The sequence below is a fragment of the Heliangelus exortis genome, chromosome 2 (genome assembly GCF_036169615.1).
Source record: "Heliangelus exortis chromosome 2, bHelExo1.hap1, whole genome shotgun sequence".
In the NCBI taxonomy this organism is placed as follows: Eukaryota; Metazoa; Chordata; class Aves; order Apodiformes; family Trochilidae; genus Heliangelus; species Heliangelus exortis.
In genome coordinates this window covers 17,869,883-17,892,952 of record NC_092423.1, presented here as the reverse complement: position 1 = coordinate 17,892,952, position 23,070 = coordinate 17,869,883, and the positions used below count along the sequence as shown (strand labels likewise).

Sequence of the window (23,070 nt, the reverse complement as noted above, 5' to 3'; positions counted from 1 at the left end):
TGTATGTGAAAATTTGGCTTTTAATAATAGGTCATCTGAAATTTTTTGCTTCATCCTCTGCTGGTGTCAGATGATGTCCCAGCAACTACTGTTGGTAATGAGTGACACCATACAGAAAAAGCTCTGTGCAAAAGTAGTAGGAAAGAAGTAGGAAAGAAAAACAATTTTTCTTTTTATGCAAATAATCAAAGTACAGTGTACCGATAAAATTTCTGCCTGGGTCTTGGACTCATATGCTAGTATATTGCTTTCATTCTAACATTACACACAACAAAACACATTTTTCTACTTCAGTTGTAGATTTACAATAGTTACTTGAAAATTATTTACACATAAAGCACACAGCAAGATATGTGTGGTATCTGTATTTTATCTCAATTACTCAAGCAATTTAGTGAAAAGCAATTTAGTGAAATGCACAGCTAAAGCTTCAGCTCAGGGTAATTCAGGACCATATTTCCACAGTGGAAGCCAAAAGCCCAGAGAAGCTGGCTTCTACTATAAAAATTTGTTTTGCTAACAAAAACGAGTACACAAATGTTATGCAGAAGCCAAGCTTTCTAGAAATACAAGTGCTCAAGCTTTTAAATAAAGCCCAACAGCTCTTTAATAACTAGTCCAGAAGCCATCCCACGCTGAAGTTATATTTACCAAGCTGTCTTCAGTAGACAATTGTTTCACCTTGTTTTGGCTGTGCAAGGAAAGATTTGCTCCAAATACATGAAACAGGATTTTTTAATGCTGTTTTTATACAATGTAGCAGTTAATAAAAATTACAAAGAATAATTAATTAAATTCATGTTTTAACACTCAAACTTTTATTAAGATTTTAATTTCAAAACATTTTCTGAATTATACAGGTGAGAGCCCTATGTAATACCTTTTCTAAGAAGCTACAAACACATATTAGTTGACTATTTCCTTCTGAATAGTTGGCGGTGTCAGTTTCTTCTGAGAATTTACGGAGGTGCTTCTTGGAGATGTAGGGATAAAGAAAAAGAAAAGGAGGAAAGAGGAAGTATCTGAAAAGCAGTCCTTACTCATTTGCAATGTAGATAACTTTGTGCTTCTCAATTGTTTGTATGTCATGCTCCAGTTGTTTCATTTGTGTCTCCAGCTTTTCTTTATGCAGCCTCTTGGGTATGGTGTCTATTTTCACTGGAAGACACTGAAATTCACGATACACTTCCTCCCAGTTCTTTTTCAGCCCCTAGTGCCATTACATAAAAAGGAAATATATGAGAAAACCTTGCTTTATGAACAGTAATATGCACAAGAAGTACTTAGGGGTTTTGGTTACTATTGCATTTAATGTCATTGCAATGTTAAAATAATAAATATTGCATAATGTTTAATCATCTTAATTGGAGCAAATGAATTAAATGCTTCAAAGTAATAAAATAATTTTGATGTATTCTGATGCAATATAAGTGGTCTTTACAAGTTGTGCCTTGGAGAGAAAAATGTACAGTTTTTAAGAGGCAACAACATAATAATTAAACTAGCCAATGAAGGATGAGCTACAAAAAGGCTAAGCTAAAAAATATATGTCAATGTGTCAGTTCTCTAGCCAGGAACTCAAGGAAACCTGTACACTTCCTTTCCAGTCCTCAGTATCTTCAAGAAAAATTGCACAAGGTAAATGACAAATGACTCTTCCTTATTCCATATGATATTTTCTGTGCTTTTAATGATCTACAGGTAGCAACTTTGACTGATCCACTGTATCTAATGCTGCTATGCTCTCTGAGGAGCTCCTAGAATTCATAAAAGCTGACTCCAAACTCAGAGATCCCACAACATTTTAACTTCTATGAACTCCTTTGAAAAAATTCTAGTTAATTATTTTTCCTCTAATCAACACTTACAATAACATCTAAGAAAACCATACTTTTAATGTTAACTAATATTTTACTGATTCAAAGCAGTGTATTTATTGCATAGCAATTTGTCCTTTTTGCATATTCGTAGTAAGCACCTAAGAATAGTCCATAAGGGTTATTCCAGCAATCTTTGTATACAAATATCTACATAAACTAAAAACCCTACTTCAACATGTGAAACTTAGAGCAACAAGGATATTTGTTTACTGTGCTGTAGTGCTATTTGTCTGTACAATCCAAGGCTGTAAAGAACTTAAATAAAGCTCCCAGTCTACTAGGAGTCATGTATAGTTCACAAATACATAGTAATGAAAACAAATATTGTATTTCCAAAAATTTTACAGAGAAGTCACTCATAACTTTTGTTTAATAATACTTCTTTGTGTATATTAGTACAAACTAGTTTGGAAATCACGAAAACCAGTGAATTTTGGAGCATGCAATCATCACAATTTACTCTATTCCTACAGAGGGCAGAGATTAGAAGCAGATCATGACTCCCTCCATAAAAACCTCCCTCTCAGCTCCTCAGCAGCAATGTACTATGCTGACCAGCACTGCTATGGGCTAGGTCACAAACTGAACAGCTAACTCTATATAAGGAATTCTAATACATGCTGGATCAAATATATACTGCATTTATCAACATTCCCTTCTATTCTCATAGAATCCCATGGAAAGTAAGCATAATGGAGAGTTAAAAAATGTTGGCACAAATTATGTCCCCTTGTTTTGTAAGTTCATGAGGTTTGATTTTGTTCTCAGACTTGTACTGCCACGTATTCTTTCAGATCAGATATTACATATGTGTTCACTGGCAATGTCAATTATTTTATAAGATGAGAATTCCCATATGTCTACAGCTGAGCACTGGGTAAAAGCCACATATCCTAGAGGCACTAATTTCTCCTGATAGCATATAAGTAATCCAGTCCATGAAAGTGTAAACTTAAAAAAAATGTTGAATTTTAAAAAACATAGAACACAATTTTAATCAAACTAAATGCAAAACTGTGAGGAGCTGGATTCACATGCCTTTTTGCACATATATTTTTGTTGCACAGTTTACTTGCTGGGCCATCAGCTTCTCCCATGCCTTTCCCACAATAAAAATATCTTGATCATCATCTTTGCTGTTATGTTCTTTATATTGCTGTCAATGCAATACTCTCACCTCTCTCCTTCACTCCTTCCTAACTTTTGCTGCTTGCTGCATAACCACTGTGCTACTTATTTTGGAATTTCTGATTAACCAATTAATCTTTGCAAGTGAGTTAGACAACATGTTTTCTGTCCAAATGTTCTGCTGGCTTTTTGTGGGAAATTACCATCTTGGGCATGCCCATCCATCTGCTGATCTCTTTCAGGTGCTGCTAAGACGAGTAAGGGTCAGGTATCACAGTAATGTAAGCCTCATTTTGACAGGAAATATAACTAAAATGTGGTCAATATGAAATTCCAGTTCAAGGACAGGATATACTTTTAAAATGTCTTTGTTCTACTCTGCTTTTAATGGCATTATCTTACTTCTCTTTAGAAACTCTTGTGCAATAAAAACACTAGAAAAGATAGCATCCAAAATGGCCTGGTAAAATACAATTTTTCCACTCATAGTTCTACAAATATATTGCAATTTATTTGTTTCCTGTTTTTTCCACATTTTAAAGCGTGACCTTATGCGTTAGAACATGAGGTCACAATTGTGAAGACAGAAACTGCCAATGAAAGTGGCAATGTTATGCACCCAGAAAAAAATTAAATTTTTCCATGATTCACAAGTAGGGAGTCAGAATTCTCACTGAATTCACATATGTGATTTTCTACATTCCTATGAAGTTTCACTGACATTTCAGTGAAATTTCACTGAAATAAAGGGAGATAGGAATCTAACAATTGAAATACTTGTAAAACTGAGCTAAAACTAGCGAGATCAAATCAGTTTACAACTGTTCTACAGCTCCACCTAGTGAAAAAGTACCTAAGTCATTTTTATCTTGCTAAAAAACGTAGTATAGTTATATTATTTGTATAGACTTACATTACCTTATTATGTACCTTCTATACATAATTACACTAAATTACTGTAACTAATTACACTAAATCAAAATATGCACCTGCAGAATACGTTTCCTTTCTTCATCAGATAGCACTTTCATGGCTCTTTTCTTCAGTTGCTCCAAGATACTGGCCTCATATTCTTTCTGAGCTTTCTTCATTTCTTCCTTTCTCTCTGTTAAATATTTTGGTGTAACACCATAATCCTATACGAGTAAGGAATAAGTTTCTTATATGTGCTTTTAAGGAGAAAGCAAAGACACACCTGTCATCTATAATATATTACATTTACAAAGACATCTTGAAACATAATTTTGTGTCACTGTACAATAAAATCTTAAATCACATAAGTGTTTTAGAAGTGCTAAGTGTTATTAGAAGTATCAAACATGATTTTCTTTGTATCCTGAGCAAAACATATAAACAATTCCCTTCAATTTATTTTTGCAACCTTGGAAAAAAACAGAATCCAGAAAGCAAAACATCTATAAATAATAACTGATAGTTGAGTGAGGAGTTTGGAACCCATTAATGACAGCAACCTATTTTACATGTTTATATGGTATCAGATTCTACATTTTGAAATCCATTCCTTAGATAGTTTCTTTGAAAGGTCTTCTTGTATTCTGATTTTTGCTGAACATTTTGTGCCACAGAAGAGAGTGAACAGTGCACGAAAATTAGGTTACATAGGCATGCTAAACTATCCCATCCTGGATGTGGCAGATTTGTGCTTCTGGAAGGAAAAATAATTTCTTAATATCTCAGATGTACTTGGAGAACACATCTATTTTGCCTTATCCTTTGTAAAATGAATCCTACCTAGCTCTGCCAGAAGGTACCAGAGTCTTCCTTCTATCAAATGCTAAATGATTTTCAAATGTTTAGTGTTCAGTAGCACTATGACTAGCCTTGTTTATATATATGTTTAGCCACACAAAGATACTGCAAGGGATGCAGGTCACATTTTTGCATTTTCTCTGTCACCAGTAACGTTACATGTCATACCTCTTTTTGCATAGTTCTCTGTCATGAGCTACCTGTTTAGATAAGCCAGATGCCTGATACATCATTTTCCCAGGTAGTGGAATGAATTGTCCTTGTGCTTGGAGAAGGTTGTCCTTAAAAGGCATGCCAGCTCTCTCAAGCTCCTTTGCTTTTCAGAGCTCTCTCCCTACAAGGTCCTACCTACTAGCTCCATGCATAACCTTATTTTTGCTCTCCTGAATTACAGGGTTGGAACGTTACCACCTGCCTCCTGGAGGAGAAGGGGATCTTGAACTACTTTATGGCCTGTGCAACCAGGACTGCTACTGATTATTACAGCTCTGATCAGTTCTTCCTCATTTGTAAGTAGCAGAAAGAGAAGAGTATGACCACTGGTTGGCTCATCCACCATCTGTGTTAAGAAGCCATCGCTGACATACTTCAGGAAACTTTTTGGATTTCTTTCCTCCCATTGTCCTGCCCTTTCAGCAGATACTGAGGAGGGTGAAGTCTTCTGTAAGAAGCTGCACTGTGATCTGAATATTGCCTCAAGTTGCTTAAAGAGATTTCATAATTTTCCTCACCTGATTGGATAGTCCACAGCAAACACCATTTTCACACTTAATGGCCTTGCCTCTGATCCTGGCCCACAAGCTCAAGCATCCTGTTGCAAATCTCACTGAACAGCTCCTTCATCCAAAGGGATCCCCTGTTTGTCTTTCCTCAAGAACCAGCATGCATACTTCACAGAACTCCATTTGTCTCATTAGATATTCCCAGGGTTCCCAATGCAATACATATGTTATTGCTGTAGCAGCATCATTCTGCCAATTTTTTTATTTTTTTGCTGACAGCATAAGCATGTGAATACAGAGCAAAGGCAAGGCACAACTTCAGTGCCAGCAATTTCTCCTTGATAAATATCAAAGGTTTACCACAAAGAGCAGTGGGATCTAAACCTCTCAAAAAGAATCATAAACATTTCATAGGCGAATGCTATGAGAATCTAGAATAGCATTACTACTAGTACTTCCATTGTAATTTAATAAAACTTACCTTTTTTTTAATGTATTTTGGAACAAGTCCCGAAGTTTCAAGCAGATATTTATCTCCCTGTCTGCTATCAACATAAAGAGGTTGAGGCTTTTTAGGCAATCTCGTGATAGCAGCAACTGCATTTGTATTTATAAAATTCTTTTTACTATGAATTCCCATAACTGGGTGATCTGTCCTCCGTGGCACTGATAATGTAGGCAGTTTCTTACTATCCTGTTGTATTTTTCCTGTGAATTGAGCATGTAAACATACTCATCAATAACCATTAAGAGCTTACAATGTAATGTTAATACATTTTTCAAAAGGGAAAAAATATGTAAAAAGTTACATAAAGTTACAGAAACCAGCTGTATCCACAAGGAAAGAATTGACTGGGAGTGTACTATGATGACAATGAGTATTAACAATGTTTCAGAACCTAGGAAATACTGCACTGTTTTAGATGGCTTTTCCTTATAAAATGTCACTTGTTTCCTCTTACCTGCAGTAGTGTAGGACATTTTCCTAATGTAATTAAAAGTTCTTTTACTAGACATGCCAGTTTTCAGGGCCCTTAGGCATTAATGGCCCAGCCCAGTCTCACCTGGGACACCCACCCCACACCCTTGGGCTCAGGAACCCATTTCAGCTCAGCCCTGTGCTGTCAGTGCCTGGGTGAGCTCTGTCAGCTCTGCCTGCCCCTAGACCCATTCTTGCAGAGCAATGTGGAATCAGTGGATGGCCCTAGCTCATTACCCCATCTTGCCTGATGGTTAGGAGGCCACTGATAGGACACATTTTCATCACACCCCCCCATTCTGCTCATCTGCCTCTGTGGTGGGACTGCACAAGTTGGTGAGGTCATGGAGGGCCTCACTTTCTGGCTCACCTCCTCTGAGGGGTAACTCCTGCTCTTGCTGCTCTCTAACACTTAGAAACAAGTTCTCACAATCCTTTCTCTAAAGATTCAATAAACTCTTAATTTTAGTGTAATCTTTTCTGCAAATCACCAACAGAAATTCAGCAGTTTCCTGAGTAGTCTCGCTTCAGGTTAGTGAGAAAAGACAATTCCATTGCAATTGGAATTCCATTGCATCTCCCACTAGATGTGAGTCTAAGTCACATTATCAGAGACAATGATTTAATTTGGGTTGTCTGAGTTCATGTTCTTCTTTGGAAGAAAATTACTGTAATGTCACATGTGACAGAGCTCATTCCTGCCACAGTTGGTTTCCTGATACTGTCCCCATGAACCAATGTTTTCCCGGGTTTTGTTTTTACGACCTGATACCTTGCCATAACTTAGTATTGTAGGACACACAGGCTATTCAAATCCCTGTTTCTCTTAGGATGTTCTCTTGGAAAGACCTCTGAAGTTTCTCAGTGAGCACTGTCTCATCCTTATCTGCAGTTCACTGGTGCTCACTTGCTATTTAGGGAGCCTGCACTTCTAAAGCCAGCAAACAAGTTTGGTTAATATGAATGCCAGAGCCCAGTAAAACAACAAAAAACTCAGTTGGCAGGAAACATACCTTGTGTAAGGATGTGGTGAGTAAACAGACTCTAAAAAAATTACACTATCCCAAACTTTAGGGGAAAAAAAAAAATCTTTCTGTCATTGCAATCTATTTTTTAACTAGTTTAACACCCAGATTTGAATGTGGCAAAACTACCATAAACACAATGCCATAATCCCACTTAGACACCTGCTAACTGGCTAAGTTCCAACTGATGGAAGTGTCATGCTTTCAAAGGGGTGATAAGCCAGTGTAACTTGTCTGAGATAGGTATGAAATTCCATCCAACAAAGGTACAAGACCTTATTAATTACACTAATATTAATGATTAGCTGCAGAAAATAATTACGTAGACATCTAAACTGCATAATTACAAATTGAAATATCAGCAGGACACAATATACCACCAACACAACTTCAACATATGAATATCTGCAAGCAAAAAAGATACAATTTTTCTTTATGCTTCAGGTGCTTATGCACCACAATAGTAAATAGTTATTGCACTTTCTAATCACATATATAATGTCCTTGTTCTCTGCTCTATATATTATACAATAAATAAGAAACATTATAGCAAAACAGATTAATAATATTGGTATCATAGATATTCTAAAAGGAAAAATGGAAAATTTACCAGTATAAAAAAAATGGAAAATTTACCAGTATAAAAAAAATATTTTAAATTAAAAAAATAAATTATTCTAACTTACTTTCAACAGTAATATTATCAACTTTAAAATTTTAAAAACTACATTGCATTTCATATATTTCATGTCTACACTTACTTTCTTGTAGCTTTGGTTCCTTTGAATGTTTCTGCAGAAAGTCTTTTGGAGATGGCACTGCAACTTTTGCTGGTCCCATAGTTTTCCACTGAGCTTTATTTTGCTTTGCTTCATGTTTTACGGATGGTCTATATATGGATATATACCTTAGACATAAAAAAATAGCCATAAGGAAGTTACAGGTCAGAAAATTAAGAGTACTTCTTTAGATAATATATATTTTTGCAATAGTTAATGCCAAAAGCCTCAATTATTTTGCTTTGTACTCTCTCCAAATAAAGCCCATCATAGATACAACCTATGTTCTAAAGCTAAGCCCAGCTCTGCACTGACAAGTTGTATTTCTGATTCTGAAGTCAGCTTGTTCTTTCCTTTTTCTCTTTTGTCTCCAATGTCAGTATTATCACAGTTTGGGAAACAGTTCCTAAATGCACTGTTCATATAAATGATGAACACAGTCACTTTGAAAATTAACAAAACCTGTATTTTGAAACTCAACTGTTTGTATGAATTCACTATTTTTATGAGGCTGTGCATTACACAATTTAGTATTTCTTTTTTTATTATCTGCATTTTAAAAAGTTGTTTTTTTTTAATCATGGCTATTTGTTCTGTTCAAAAAGGCATCCAAAATATGCAGCTGTTGCGTATCTCTAGGAAAATCATAACAATGAACCTACTTTGGTAGATTTTCCATATTTGGAGCTTTGTAGTATGGGAAAGATGCAAATGCTTACACAACTCGGCTGTTTCAGAAGCTGCAGCTGCAGTACATTACAGGGCCTTACATATCAATCAAACACATCTAAGCAAAGGCTTAACTGGCTTCAAAAAATATGAGATCTGTATTGATAATGAGAACATTCACTGATTCATTCTGTGGAACATATTTTAGAGGTATGTAAAACCTCATGCTTCAGAAAAAATGTCAAACATAGTTGAGAGTCTGACATAATGTCTTTGATCATCACTTTATCTTATTACTGTCCACTGCATCACTGTCTCAGTGTTCCTCTTGATCCATCTGTTATAGGCTGTTGTAAGAGATTAGATGAAATGGATGGCTGCTCCAAAATAGCACAGCAAACTGTGTATTTCTTGTCTGACACAGATCCAAGCTATGATCCTGAATTATTGTAATAAGTGGTGGTTGTCACTAACTGAAATGGCTGCTGTGAAAATCAGTAAGGGCTCAGACATGGAAAGCTGCACGCACACAGTATGCACACGTTGTCTTGGAATAAGGCTGCACATGGCACTGTAATTTCTGCTTTTTTTTCTGTCCCACATTGATCAGTTTTAAGACTCACCTCGACAGGGTGCTGGGCCACCTCATTTAAACTATATTTTTACCTAGAAAGGTTGGACCAGATGATCCTTGAGGTCCCTTCCAACCTGGAGTTCTGTGATTAATCAGAAGGACACAGATGTGTTCTCCAAAAGAAGCCAATTACTTACTGTCCATTAGCTGGTTAACAGCATCTTGCTGCTATCTGAAGGACTGAGCAATCACAGATGTTTTCCTGAAGGAGCAGAATCATAGAATCATAGAATCATAGAATCATAGAATTGGCTGGGTTGGAAGGGGCCTCAGAGATCATCAAGTCCAACCCTTGATCCACTACCACTGCAGTTACCAGACCATGGCACTGAGTGCCACATCCAGTCTCTTTTTAAATATCTCCAGGGACGGAGAATCCACCCCTTCCCTGGGCAGCCCATTCCAATGCTTGATCACCCTCTCTGTAAAGAAATTCTTTCTAATGTCCAACCTAAACCTCCCCCGGCACAACTTGAGACCGTGCCCTCTTGTCTTGCTGAGGGTTGCCTGGGAAAAGAGACCAACCCCCACCTGGCTACACCCTCCTTTCAGAGAGTTGTAGAGAGTGATGAGGTCTCCTCTGAGCCTCCTCTTCTCCAGGCTGAACAGCCCCAGCTCCCTCAGCCTCTCTTCATAGGATCTGTGCTGGAGTCCCTTCACCAGCCTGGTTGCCCTCCTTTGGACCTGCTCCAGGACCTCGATATCCTTCCTGAACTGAGGGGCCCAGAACTGGACACAGGACTCGAGGTGAACTCCCTGCTCCTGAAGCTAAGGCTATCTCATGGTATCTTTTAAAACCTGTCCATCTTTAGGAAGCATGTTATGTTAATTCACAACAGACAAAAGCTGAACAAGAGTTGTGCTTTTCTTTCACAGAAAAGAAGTAGTTATGGAAACACTATACCATGTTTTCAGGTAAGAAAAAGAAGAGCAAAATATTACATACAATGCAATGTATTTTATGGAAATACTGAAATAGGATGAAAGGCAGGATGTAAAGCTGGGCCAGGGAATGGGAGTCACAACAGCAACACTGATAAAAGCTTTTGGATATGAGCTGCAAAGGTACAATACATGTATTTGTAGTTGATTAGAACATGAGAAAATGCAAGAGGACTTCATTAAAAACATGGAGTTATTCTGCTTTCTGGACATTTGGTCTCCAAAATCAGAAAGAGGATTATGTACATAAGATTATATATAATTCCAGAAATATCTCTAATTATAAAGAATGTTGGGGTTTTGCTTGGGTTTTTTTGTTTGTTTGTTTTTTCCAGTTTCCAGTTAAATCAACAGCAAACAGACACAGACATGGCACAAACCATTTACTAGGAGTGGTATTGTAACCACACAGGAGAGAAATGCAGTGACTTTATGTGGAGCATGACCTAGTAGGGTTCACATATCTTGGAATGAGAAAGTGAATGAGATGGTATTGAGTTTGTTACATATTGGCATAAGGTAAAAATGTATTTTGACATATTTAGACAGCATAGGCATTCCTTTGGACAAAGAGATGCAGCAGTTTTATCTTCTCAGTGACTTTTCAGGCCAAGATAGTGCCTCAATGCTGTCACACATCAATACCACAGGATTAGGGATGGTTGCAAGGCAGAAAACATGGCTATGTGGGACTTCAGAATCTTAAGCAATTGATCATTTGGCAAGGCAAAAATAAGGACAATGCCAGAAGACATTATCCCTTAGATGTCATTGTGGGACATTGAAGGTGGGGAAAATGAGGATGTTTACCTTGGTTTTGTGAATAGTACCTGGTCACTTGTCCTGGTTTGAGTCAGGATGGAAACAATTTTTAGAAATTTTACTTTTCAGCTAAGTCTCATCTACGTAACAGCAGTTGCTGACATTAACAGCATGTTTTTCAGTCAGTGTCTGCTTCTGGGACTGATAACACTTGATATTTATAGTCACTGCTGAAGAATAGCACACAGAACCAAGGCCACTGCTTGGTTCGGAAAAATATCATATGCTCCAGAAACAAACAGAAAGAAAGGGATCACAACTGTGACCTTCCTCTAGGGCGGAGCAGACCAGAGAGGTGACTGAAACTGACCAGCTGAAGTATGCCATTCCATACGTGCCATATTTGGTATAGATTTGAGGGATCAAAATGGTCAAGCTCTCTTTGTCCATGGCCAGAGACCTTAAAAGCCTTTGTCTGTTTGCCTGCCATCAATCCCATCCATGTGTTCCCGAATCTGTGTATTCTGTATTCTTGCACTCAGCTCCTATCTCCAGTAGCCCAGTCTGTGCCTTTTCCAGGGCCTGCCCTGCAGTCTCAGTGGTGACATGAGCATTGAGTGGGGCATGATATTGACTTTGTATATATTTGAATATATTTGTACATATTTTTCATCATTACTGTTTCATTAAAGCTGTGTAGTTTAGGTTCCAATCCATAAGTCCCTTTCCCTAATTCTCTTCCCTTTCCCTTCCTGAGAAAGGAGAGGGGTTAACAGAGAGCATCTGTCAGTCTTTTAATGCCAGCCCAGCATTAAACCTCAGTTAAGAGTGAAATGCATATGTTCTAATGTGGAGAAAAATTATAAAGGGACCCTAAATTATGTATGTATTAATTTAAACAGGTCAGCCAGGTTCGACACTGTTGTTACTGGGTGGATATTTGGCATATTGTGAATCAAAGCAGGAAGTGGGGTGACAACAGAAGTAATGAGATCAGAAGGGGATTTATCAGATTGCATCTAACCTAAGGAATCCCTTGCCTAAACTGAACCTGATAGTATGAAGTGTCCAAATCACTGAATGGTATTAAGCCAGGAATGGATTTAGTGTGCTGCATGCCTTGCCATACTGTCATTTCACTTTCTACTGTCTGCCAAAGGTATCTCTCATCCACGTTGGAAACAAAAAAAGATGTATGATCTTTTTTTACATGCAAAAGGTTCAGAAATAGGACTCTTCTAACTCTGAACCCTTTTACCTAAAAAGAAATAAATATCTTTCTTCTAAAGAGTATCACTGATATTTCTACTCCTTTTAAAGCTATTGAGTTATGACCTACATTAACCTTTCACTGGAAGTGCTAACTGTAATAGCTTTTGTGCATATACAATAATAGGAACCTGAAAAGCAACATGTATATGTCTGCATAATTATAAAAAATGAACTTTTAAAAAAAAAAAAAAGGGAATATATACTAGGGGACCAAAAGGTATTTTTCATATTTTAAAGGTAAGGGTTGAGAAAGAAAAGCAAAGGAAAAAATGTCAGAAGCCACACCTGACATGAAAAGAATGGAAGTGTAGCTGAGAAAAAATTTAAGAATCATTAACTTTTCAGCAGCTCACTGAAAACTAAGTGCAAACAACAAACGCAGAGTGTAATTCCTGTGTGTGGAAAGCGTGCTTTGTAAATTCTTTGTCAATGAACAAGACGGTATTGAAGAAACCAAAAGGTGTCACCATCTCATGGAGCAGGCTGTAAACCCTCAGATGTTAGCTTGTGACACAGGAGGAGTAATCCCTACGGATTTTTTTTTTTTTTTTTTTTTGGGCCTGTTACTCTCAGGATGTATCGCCTTGACAGAATCAGTGACCGTGTCTGCGAGGCTCACTGTCACACCCACGTACCTGGGAGGTTTGACAGGCTTTTGCTCCAGGGGGGGCAGGAGGTTATACACGTTGTCCGGAGCGCACTGCGGCGTCGTCATCCTCCAGCCGAGGGGCCCGGGAAGCGCCCTCCTCCCTCATGCACCCCGGATGCAGCAAAGCGCCCACCGGGCTGAGGGGACCTCGCGTTTCCTACCTCTTCGCAGCTCCTGCTCCCACCCCTCTTCGCCCTCGGCCCACTTCAGCGAACGGCTCCCACCCACCCACCCTCTCTCTCTCTCTCCCCCTCCCTCTCTCTCCCTCAGGCCGCTGCCTCCCCGCCCGCCCGCTCAGCCGTCTCCCTGTTGTCTCCGCAGTCACTATGGAAACGCGTTGCTGGGTAACAGACCCGCCAGGGGCGGAACCGCCGCCACCCGACTTCCGCCTCCCCCCGGCGGCCGCGTGCCGGCGCCAGGCCCGGAGCGCTCCCGGACCGCGCATGCGCAGTTGGCGGAGCCGAAGCCCCCCCCCTCCCCCCCCCTCCTCCCGGGCCGGCTCCGGGGGTGGCGCCGGGCGCGGGGCTGCGCGTGCGTGGCCGCTGTGGGCGGAGCCGCGAGGGGGCGGGGCGGGCGAGGGCGGGGGCGCGTGGGGCGCGCGCGCTAACGGGCGGCAGCTGCTCTCGCGCCCCTCCCCCCCGGTACGTGCGCGCGTGCCGCGCTGAGGGCGGCGGCGGGCGCGGGTAGGCGGACCGGGCCGAACCGGACCAACCCAACCCAGTCCCGGGGACAAGGCAGAGGGGGGCTGTGGGTGCTACCGGTGGGAGGGGGCAGCCCGGGCTGTGCTGGCCGGGTGGGCAGGCGCGAATGAGGCGGTACCTGTACTCGGTGTGGCTCGGTCCGGCCCGGCCTCCTCCCTCCTCCCCCCGGCCCTCCGGGACCTTTAGGCGGTAGCGCCGCCGTGAGGTGGGAACCTTCGCAGGGTCGTGGTCTGTGGGGTGATCGCAGGGAAGCTGGGGTTGAAGTTGAATGGTTGGGATTTTATTTTTTTACTTCTTTATAAAAGCTGTGAGAAAAGTCAGCTGGAAGCTGTCCTGTGCCAGCAGCTTTGGAATACAAGTGTCAGCCTTCACGTAGGCTCAGGTGTTTGACAGCTGCAGAGTGCTGCTGGCTTGCTCGATGGCTGCATTTCAACCATGGGTTTTGTTGTTGCACTCTCGTGTAGCAAAGTTCAGTTTTTGCAGGAATTCTCGGCATCAGCGGTGGTTGTCAAAGCCGTGGGTATTTGCTGATGATCCGTAGGTGCTGTCAGCAGCCCGACTGAAGGGTCATGGTGAAGTGCCGAAAGATTTCAGGGGATGTATGGGTGCAAGCTCTGCTTCAAAAACAAAAAAAAAACAACCCAAACTGTCTTTTAGGTAAATTAGCTATATCTAAATCTGGATGAAATAGACTGATAAAGTCCACAGGATATAAATTATAATTTGAACTGTTCACACGATGATTAGCCAACTGAGTAAAAAATGATTGAATTTTTTATTTGTATTCAGTGCAAGGTACAAAACTAAATTAAACTGAAATAGACTAAAGCAATTGACCAACTGGATATAAAAATTCCCTGCAAATTCTTGCACTAGGTTAACCAGTTGATTTCAAGCAATACCATTTACTGCTTATGACTTCATGTGAACATGGTAAGCTTATAACTACAGAAATATTGATTTAATTCCTTTCTTGTCTGCATCTGTAATTTGAAATATTATTACTGAGATAAAGTAATCCAGATGTTATGTCCAGCAGCTCTACACAAACCAAGTGCTGCAATTCATGCTGATACTGGTGTTGATTTCTCTAAGCAAACAAAATTATGTGTTGGGAGCTTCTAGCTTAAAATTTGGAGAGCCAGCTTTTGCACTGTTTTTTGGTAGTTTTTGGTTTTTTTGGTTTTTTTTGTTTTTTTTTTTTGTCTGGCTAGAGTGTCTTTGTGATGTGCTTTCTCTCTCTCATTTTACAGAAACTACACTCAACACAATCCTATTACAGGAGTTCTTGGTTTGCCATCCCTTCAGAAGAGAACTGGATGCAATTCTTCCAGCCTTGCTGTTGCACAAGTTTGTGAGTTTTCTGTGTATTTAAATAGGTCTTACATTTGGGGGTTTTAGGTAGAAAATGTAAGAATACGGGCATCTTGAGAGGTGGAAAAAAAGCATATTTCATTAATATTTTGAATTCAAGAAAGTAATTTAATCTTCATTATTTGTAAACATGTGCTTTAAATCTACTACAGGACAAAGTAATTAGTTTTGAATTCCTATAAACAATATTATTTGCAGATGGTTTTGTTGTGTTAGATTTGAATGATTTTGTTTTGCTGAGGACATGGACCATTTCAAGTAGGATTTGTCCATGGAAGCGAACTGGAACTATCCAGGGAAGGGGTATTTGTGTTATTGTGAAAAATACCTACCTGGAAGTGATGAAGGCATAACTAGATCTGTGTGTGAATTCTTCTTGTTCTGAATTTCATATCCTTTAGCTTGTTGTTGTTTTTTTTCCCTAGATGTTTGCTGAAGGACTAATTATTCTTTTATGGTTTTTTGTTTTTTTTTTTTCTTTTTGAAGCAGTTAAGTGAAGTGTCAAGGTGACTTGAAAAAAGACAAGAACAACCCAGCAGAAGATGTTCAGTTTTGTTCAGTATCGACCTTTGGGACTCATAACCCAGAACATTCTTCCTAGCATGTGTTTAAAACTCACGCTTTCAAGACCTGTTGCATTTGCACAGATATGGAAATCATGGCTTTCAAGCTGTTCCCTTGTTGGAAACAAAAATATTATCCTGATGGGACCTCCTGGTGCTGGGAAAACAACAGTTGGGAGAATAGTAGGTCAGAAACTTGGTTGCCCTGTCATAGACATAGATGACGATGTCCTTGAAACAACCTGGAATATGAGTGTGTCGGGAAAACTGCAGGATGTTGGTAATGAGCAATTTTTAGAGGAGGAAGGAAAAGCCCTGTTGAGGTTTTCAGCATCTGGAAGTGTCATTTCCCTTACTGGGTCCAATCCAATGCACGCTGCTGGCATGCAGCATGTGAAGAAAAATGGCATAGTTGTGTATCTGGATGTGCCCACAGCAGTCATTATGAGCAGGCTGGAATCAATGAAAGTGGATCGCATTGTGGGGCAGTCTCCTGGTCTTTCTCTCAAGGACATACTTCAGTTTAGGAAGCAGTTCTACAAAAGGTGGTATGACATCCGTGTTCTCTGTGGAGGGGATATTGCAGCAGAGGTTGTAGCAGAAAAGGTACTTGATGCTGTGAAGAGATACCAAAACTCAGAACTAGAAACTTTCATTTCAACTAGGTCTAGCAGGTGTGAAAGGAGTATGGGAAAAATCTCACATAAATATTTCAGTGATGTTGTTACTGAGGGCTTAGCCCCAGATGGAGGACTCTTTGTTCCTGAAAGAGGCCTTCCAAAATTCACTGCTGGGGAATGGCAGTTGCTAATAGAAGCAACTTACACTGAAAGAGCCCAAGTGATACTAGAAAAATGCATACATCCTGCAGATATTCCTGCTTCTAAGCTGGCAGAAATTATTGGAACTGCATATGGGGAAAACTTTACTTGTTCAAAAATTGCACCAGTTAGGCATCTGGTAGGCAATCAGTTTCTGCTGGAGTTATTTCATGGACCAACAGCATCATTTAAGGATTTTGCGTTACAGATGGTGCCACATATATTTGCATACTGCATTCCCAGAAGCTGCAACTACTTGGTTCTGGTAGCTACTTCTGGTGACACAGGAAGTGCTGTCCTAGATGGCTTTGGTCGTCTCCATGACACTGACAAACAGAGAATTGCTGTGATTAATTTTTTTCCTGAGGATGGAGTAAGCCTGATTCAAAAATCACAGATGATTTGCTGTCAGAAAGAAAATGCCCAGTCAATAGGTGTCAAATCTGATTTTGATTTTTGCCAGACAGCTATAAAGCAAATCTTTACTAATTCTGATTATACTGGCTTTCTTACAGTAGAATATGGAACAGCTTTAGCTGCAGCAAACTCCATAAACTGGGCACGACTGCTTCCTCAGATAGTTTATCATGCCTCTGCATACCTGGATCTTGTTCATCAAGGTATTATTCCTTTTGGAAGCCCTATAGATGTTTGCATTCCTACAGGAAACTTTGGCAACATATTAGCTGCTTTGTATGCTAAAATGATGGGAATTCCTATTAGAAAATGTATTTGTGCTTCCAATGAAAACAATGTTTTGACTGACTTTATAAGAACAGGTGTTTATGATTTGAGGGGAAGGAAATTAATTCCCACTTTTTCACCAGCAGTAGATATTTTGAAGTCCTCCAATCTTGAGCGATACTTGCACCTGATTGCTAATGAGGATGGACAATTGGTAACACAGATTTATAGCCAGCTGGAAAATCAGGGCCACTTCCAGCTACAGAATGATCTACTTGAAAAGCTTCAGCAGGACTTGGTGGCTGGGTGGTGCTCTGAGGAGGACTGTCTGGCTGCCATTCACTCTGTATACAGTACTACAGGGTATATTTTGGATACACACACAGCTGTTGCTAAAGTAGTTGCAGATCGATTACAAGATAGAACTTGCCCAATTATTATTTCATCTACAGCTCATTATTCTAAGTTTGCACCTGCTATCTTGAGAGCCTTGAGGATTGCAGAAATAAACCAGAATCCGTTAAGTCAGCTTCACTTGCTGAGTTCTTACAGTCCTCTGCCTCCGGTCCACTGGGGCCTTTTAGAGACCCTGAAAAAGAAGGGGAATGAGGATCACCAAGTCTGTGCTGCTGATATGAGTGTGCTGATGTCCCATATAGAAACCTTAATTCAAAATCATTTTATGAAAGTTTTCTGAGCAACTGATCAAACATCCACTGTGTCAATTGTGGTATCTTCCTAGCTATCTGCATGTTTTTTAAACTCATGAACCAGGCTGTGTTCAGTCCACAGCACAACATAGGTAGTTTTATACTCAAGTTGTCAGGTTTTCAACAGTATTTGTAAGTAATGCATGACTAGTAATGGTGGTGGAAGGTGGTGAACCAATAGTATAAAAGAGTAGAATACTGTTTTGCAGGTTGTAGATAACAGAGCCAGCAGTAGTACTTTGGCAGTGCCTTCTCCTTTGTAAGCCTGAAGTGTTCTCTGTGGAAGGAGGAAGATAATGAAGTCTGACCTTTCTGAAACTGCTAGCTCTTGCTTTGTTGCAAGAACGAGGCCATCATTTGGTCTGTGGGTGATTAGTTAAACTTTTACCTCACTTCACTTAGAGCACTGAAACATAATAAGGTAGTGTAATGATGTTTGTATGTTAATAATGAGGGTTGATTTCACTACAAAGATTCAAGTATGCTTGTATTATTAGTCCTTCAACCATTCAGTATGGTGATATGTTTTCTTCTTGTATCATGTTTGGCCAGCATTTCTGTAAAAAAAAATCTGGTTATTTTGTTTTTCAGGACTTCTTTTTCCTCCTGGCCATTTTCCTGTGTAAAATAGAATCCTTAATTCTGTATTTTTAAGAACTTTTGAAATGTGACTCTTCCTCCTATATGTTTTAGTCTCTTTACTAGATCTTTTCTACTTGAACATTCAATTTCGAATCCCTTATTAATAATATAGAAGAATTTGCTAGTACTAGTAGAGGTCTTCTTAAATAACAACCAGTCTTCACCATTTATTTACATGAATTTCTTGCATTCTAAGTTTTTAGAGTGCACGTTTTACTTTAGAAGTCTTTCTTGTTCTAATTACTTCTGGTTTCATGTTTTTCTTAATTTCCTTGGCATTCTATTCTGTTCATACTCTGTGTGATTTGGTATAAGACAGTATCTCCCTAAAGTGCTTGGCATCTCATCAAAGAAAGTGAAGGATGAATTCCAATGTCTGGAAAGTGTGATAACATCAGAGGTACTAATTGTGTAACCTCAGATCTGTGTTAGCAGTCTGGTTTTAGTAATGTCAGGCTCTATATTGTTTTTTTTTAAACAGAAAAAATAGAGCAAGTTTCCCTAGGACATCATGTTGTTATGGACAAACATATTGTGCTAACTGTAGATTATATTTGGGAAGGTGTAAAATATAGCTACATTCCACACTAAGAGTAATGATAAAATGTTGTATTTGCAAGTTTTGAATGGCACCTGGCTACAGGGAAAGAGCTAAGACTCATCAGATGTGAGGATGTGTAGTTACGGGAGGTTGTGGTTCCCACCAAGATTCAAATAGGGAAGGTTTTGGCAAGAAAGGTGGTAATTGATAACATTTTTTGCTTCTTTGAGAGGCAGTATCTCCTAAATGTCAGGACTCACTTGGAGCTTTGTACTGTTGCCATATCAGCTGCCTCTGGGTGTCTGCTTGTACTTTTGCCCGTTAGAGATGAAGAAGACACCGTCTACCAAACTGTTTTAACAAATTGAAAGTGTGCATTTGTCACAATGAATACATTATACAATCATGTTTAATGTGGCTGATAACGGAAGTGTGACACGAGCTTTTTAGATTCTGACATTCTTGGATGCCTTTTTAAGACCTTTTGTAGTTCCTTGCCCTGCTCAATCCTTGTTGACTATTTCAACAGTAAGTTTGGAAAATAAATTTTTCTTTTCACAGCATCATAATACAGCCGAGGCTGGACAAGGCCTCAAAACATCATCTGGTCCAGTGTTTCATGGGGAGGGGAGGCCAGATGAGATTATTGAGCATGCTGCTTATTCACATCTTAAAAACCTCCCATGATGAGAGGTGCCATGTCACTGAGGAGGTTGTTCCAGTGATTGAGTGTTTTCACTGTGAAAAATTTCTTATATCAAAATGAAACTTTTCCTGGGACAACTTGTACCCGTTTTCCCTTGTCATCTCCATGTGAAGAGAGAGCCTCTGGCCTCTTTCTAGCCACCTTTTAAGAACTGGAAAACTGCAATGAGGTGCCCCCCCTAGGCCTTCTATTTTCCAGGGTGAAAAAACCTAACTCATTCAATCTCTCCTATAGGACAGAGGAATTCTCATTTTCCAGACACAACACAAGAAAGATTTTAAATTTGTAATAATAAAAAAGATGTTATCCAAGTTCTGTAAGAAAAAGTTATGTAAGAATGCTGCCAAAAAAAGAGAAGTGTTGCTTTTTTAGGTGGTAAATGCACATCCATCCTGTATTTCTGTATTTTCCAGTCTGATCCTCACAGTAAAAATTGTAATCCTGTCACTGGATGTGCTCATTACAAAGTCAGAAAAATAAACTTTCAAAACAAAACAAAAAACCCCAAACAAACCTCACTGTGCCTGGACTGAATTACTAGAAGGAGAACAGATTGCAGCGTAAAGACTATGGAAATCCTGCAGTGCCTGGTTCTGTGGAACTTAATGCCATTGGACATTGTAGGACAAATGTCCCATGCATATACTTGATATAAATGTCTACAAAAAAAAAGAGCTTTCTTTCACAGAAAGCACCTGAAAAAAAAAAGCTGAGATTGCAAAGAAGATGAGATTATAAGCCACCATGCTACCTGATCCTCAGGTAACACTCAGAACTAAACTAACAGATGATTTATTTGGGCATGACTCAGACAATATTTTAAAGTTCATGGCAGTAACTGAAGCTTGGTTTGAAGGAGGAAGTATTAGTAAAATCTCTAGTTGCTATTTTGATGTCACATGAACAATTATAGCAGTTGATATGAATTGAATAAGTCAAAAAAAAATGAGCCCATTCTTTGATACGAGCTTTTAATGTGTACTTAAGGTGTGTGAAGGCAGTGGTTAAAAAGCACTTACAATATTCGTACATTTCTCAGAATGTCTAAAGGCTTTTGCCATACATTGTTTACTCATTTTTAAAAATAATTAATTTTTTTAATTTAGAACTTCAGTGAACTGTTTATGTGCACTATATTTGGTTGTGGATTCTAGTAATGGGCCTAGTAATTGGCACTCTAAAATGCTGCAGTGGTGTTGTGATCCTGTATGTACACAGTATTTGTGACCAAACTGAAGCTGTGTTGTGGTAGCCACAATGTACAATCTTCTGGCTTGCCTTGTCCTGCTAGGTTTGGAGGGATGAAAGAAATCTTAATTTCCAGCATGCTTGATGCTAGAGCTGGTTGAAGGGGGATAAGGTAGTGAGGAAAGCAGTTCCTTTGCCCTCCCAGCCCAGCTTTTCTAAATGTCAGTCAGCAAAATACTGTAATTCAGCAAATGTTGTGTTACTATAATTGCACTTTTTTTCCCCCACTATCAGTATGATGAAAGATTCAAAGGTCATTAATGATAAAAAATGGTGCTGGGGTTTTTTTTGTCTGTTGTAGACACTGTGCAGTGTTTTCATGCAATATTTTGTATTAACTCATTAAGGCAAAAGTGGTGTTCTAATGATGCACAAAAGAAAATCCACATTGTGTTGGTTAGTGGGATTCTTTAGGCCATTTAGGTTTGGTGTATACACAGTTTACTCCTGACTATCTAAAGATAGGATGTTGCCTTCTATATCAATATCAGCTTACAGAGAGTGTGAGCATTCATATATACACAATTCCACTAACTTTGTTGACCTGGAGTAATAGCATAATCTTTAAGTAAGCTGTTATTCTTCTGCATAGGTAAAACTTTGCTGGGCACTGATACTACATGAAGAACCTTAAGGTCAAATGTAACAAATGTAAGGACAAATGTAATTTGTCTATAGTTACACTTTTTATTATAGGAATATTTATATGGAAAATACTTTATTTTGCTTACAGCCTTAAGCAACTGCTCAGTAATTGCCATTAGTCACATACCTGCTTCTCAGGATGACAGAATGTGATTTGAGCTAAACAGGGAATAAAGGAGATGGGGATGACTTCAGAAGGTAATTATGTTTTTATAGTATCTTACAATTTAGAAAGAATTGCAATTTATGTTTTTGAGTTGATGGACTATTTTAGCAGAACTCTAAAGGGAAGAAGATTCTTGGTTTTTAAGAAGTCAATTTTGCTCTTGAGGGGCACTGAGAACACACGTTGTTATTAAGGGTATCATGTTTGGCATGCCTGAAATATTAATTAGTCACTTGTATCCACTGTATTTTTTCTAAATAAATACTTGGGGATCCACTCTGTAACACATTATTTGCAAATATGTTTGTAAATCGTTCCTAATGTGATACAAAGATAATCCAGTTAAAGAACTTGTTTCAAAATTTGATATTCTTAAATCTTGAAGCACGTTCCATCCTGTGTTTACTTGAAAATTAGATGTATAGTAAATGATCTAGTAATTCACTTTGCTGAGATTAACTGATGTTAGTGAGACAGTTTGAATCATCCTGAAAGGAAAGTGTGTATAAACAAATAAACCCACATGAAACCCAGCAAATGTGTATACACTCTGTTCATGTTGTACCAGGGATTTGTATGGGCAGTCTGTATCCTGAGGAGTTAGTATGGAAAAGGAAGCCTCAGAGTTTCATCTTCTTAATCTTAATTCAGTGGAGGGTTGAACTAGTGGTCTGTTAACAGTCACGGAGCAACTTTGGTTCATTTGAAATACAATTTCAGGATCCTGGGCTTAAAAATTACTTGCAACAGCAACAAGAAATAAGTAGTTAATTTCAGTGATTTAATGGGAACAAGCAGTTAGTTCTGTACATATATTAGGGGCTTGAGGTGGTTTTAAATGTTACTTTGTTTTTTTCACAGTAATCATAAGTGTGATCAGCACAGTTACCAGAAACAGAAAGCTTTTACTTCATCAATTTTTCAGAATGCAGCAATTTAAGACATCCATTTTGGTCTTGCTTTCCAATTTAGGTATAACTTCTGAAGGTCTCCCAGCATGGAAGTAGATGTAAGCTGTTTGTGCCATTTACTCCAGAAGACTTGATTCCTTGGTAGC

General features: G+C 38.9%; 2 protein-coding genes across 3 annotated transcripts; one reads left to right on the top strand and one right to left on the bottom strand.

Annotated features, from left to right (window-relative positions):
- Positions 1 to 795: 795 nt before the first annotated feature.
- ENKUR (enkurin, TRPC channel interacting protein) lies at positions 796 to 13,440 on the bottom strand. The gene is made up of 5 exons (XM_071735006.1): positions 13,198 to 13,440; positions 8,266 to 8,411; positions 5,982 to 6,208; positions 3,998 to 4,144; positions 796 to 1,210 (listed from the first exon to the last, which is right to left on the bottom strand). The coding sequence occupies exons 1-5, from the start codon at positions 13,275 to 13,277 to the stop codon at positions 1,037 to 1,039; spliced, it is 774 nt and encodes a 257-aa protein (XP_071591107.1). The 5' UTR covers positions 13,278 to 13,440; the 3' UTR covers positions 796 to 1,036.
- Positions 13,441 to 13,795: 355 nt separating this feature from the next.
- On the top strand, positions 13,796 to 22,551 carry THNSL1 (threonine synthase like 1). Of its 2 annotated transcripts, none has more exons than XM_071735005.1 (3): positions 13,796 to 14,117; positions 15,166 to 15,266; positions 15,777 to 22,551. In XM_071735005.1, exon 3 carries the CDS (start codon positions 15,830 to 15,832, stop codon positions 18,050 to 18,052), a length of 2,223 nt encoding a protein of 740 aa, XP_071591106.1. In that variant the 5' UTR covers positions 13,796 to 14,117; positions 15,166 to 15,266; positions 15,777 to 15,829; the 3' UTR covers positions 18,053 to 22,551. The 2 variants fall into 2 exon arrangements, with proteins under 2 accessions (XP_071591106.1, XP_071591105.1); XM_071735004.1 differs by having other exon boundaries at positions 15,774 to 22,551.
- The last annotated feature ends 519 nt before the right edge of the window (positions 22,552 to 23,070 follow it).

Bases quoted from the DNA above. Each gene is read 5' to 3' on its own strand.
- ENKUR (XM_071735006.1), bottom strand. From the start codon at position 13,277: ATGACGACGCCGCAGTGCGCTCCGGACAACGTGTATAACCTCCTGCCC. The intron at 6,209-8,265 runs GTAAGTGTAGAC...CTCAATTCACAG, and splicing joins GGAACCAAAGCTACAAGAAA to GAAAAATACAACAGGATAGT. The intron at 4,145-5,981 runs GTAAGTTTTATT...TTACTCGTATAG, and splicing joins CAAAATACATTAAAAAAAAG to GATTATGGTGTTACACCAAA.
- THNSL1 (XM_071735005.1), top strand. From the start codon at position 15,830: ATGTTCAGTTTTGTTCAGTATCGACCTTTGGGACTCATAACCCAGAAC.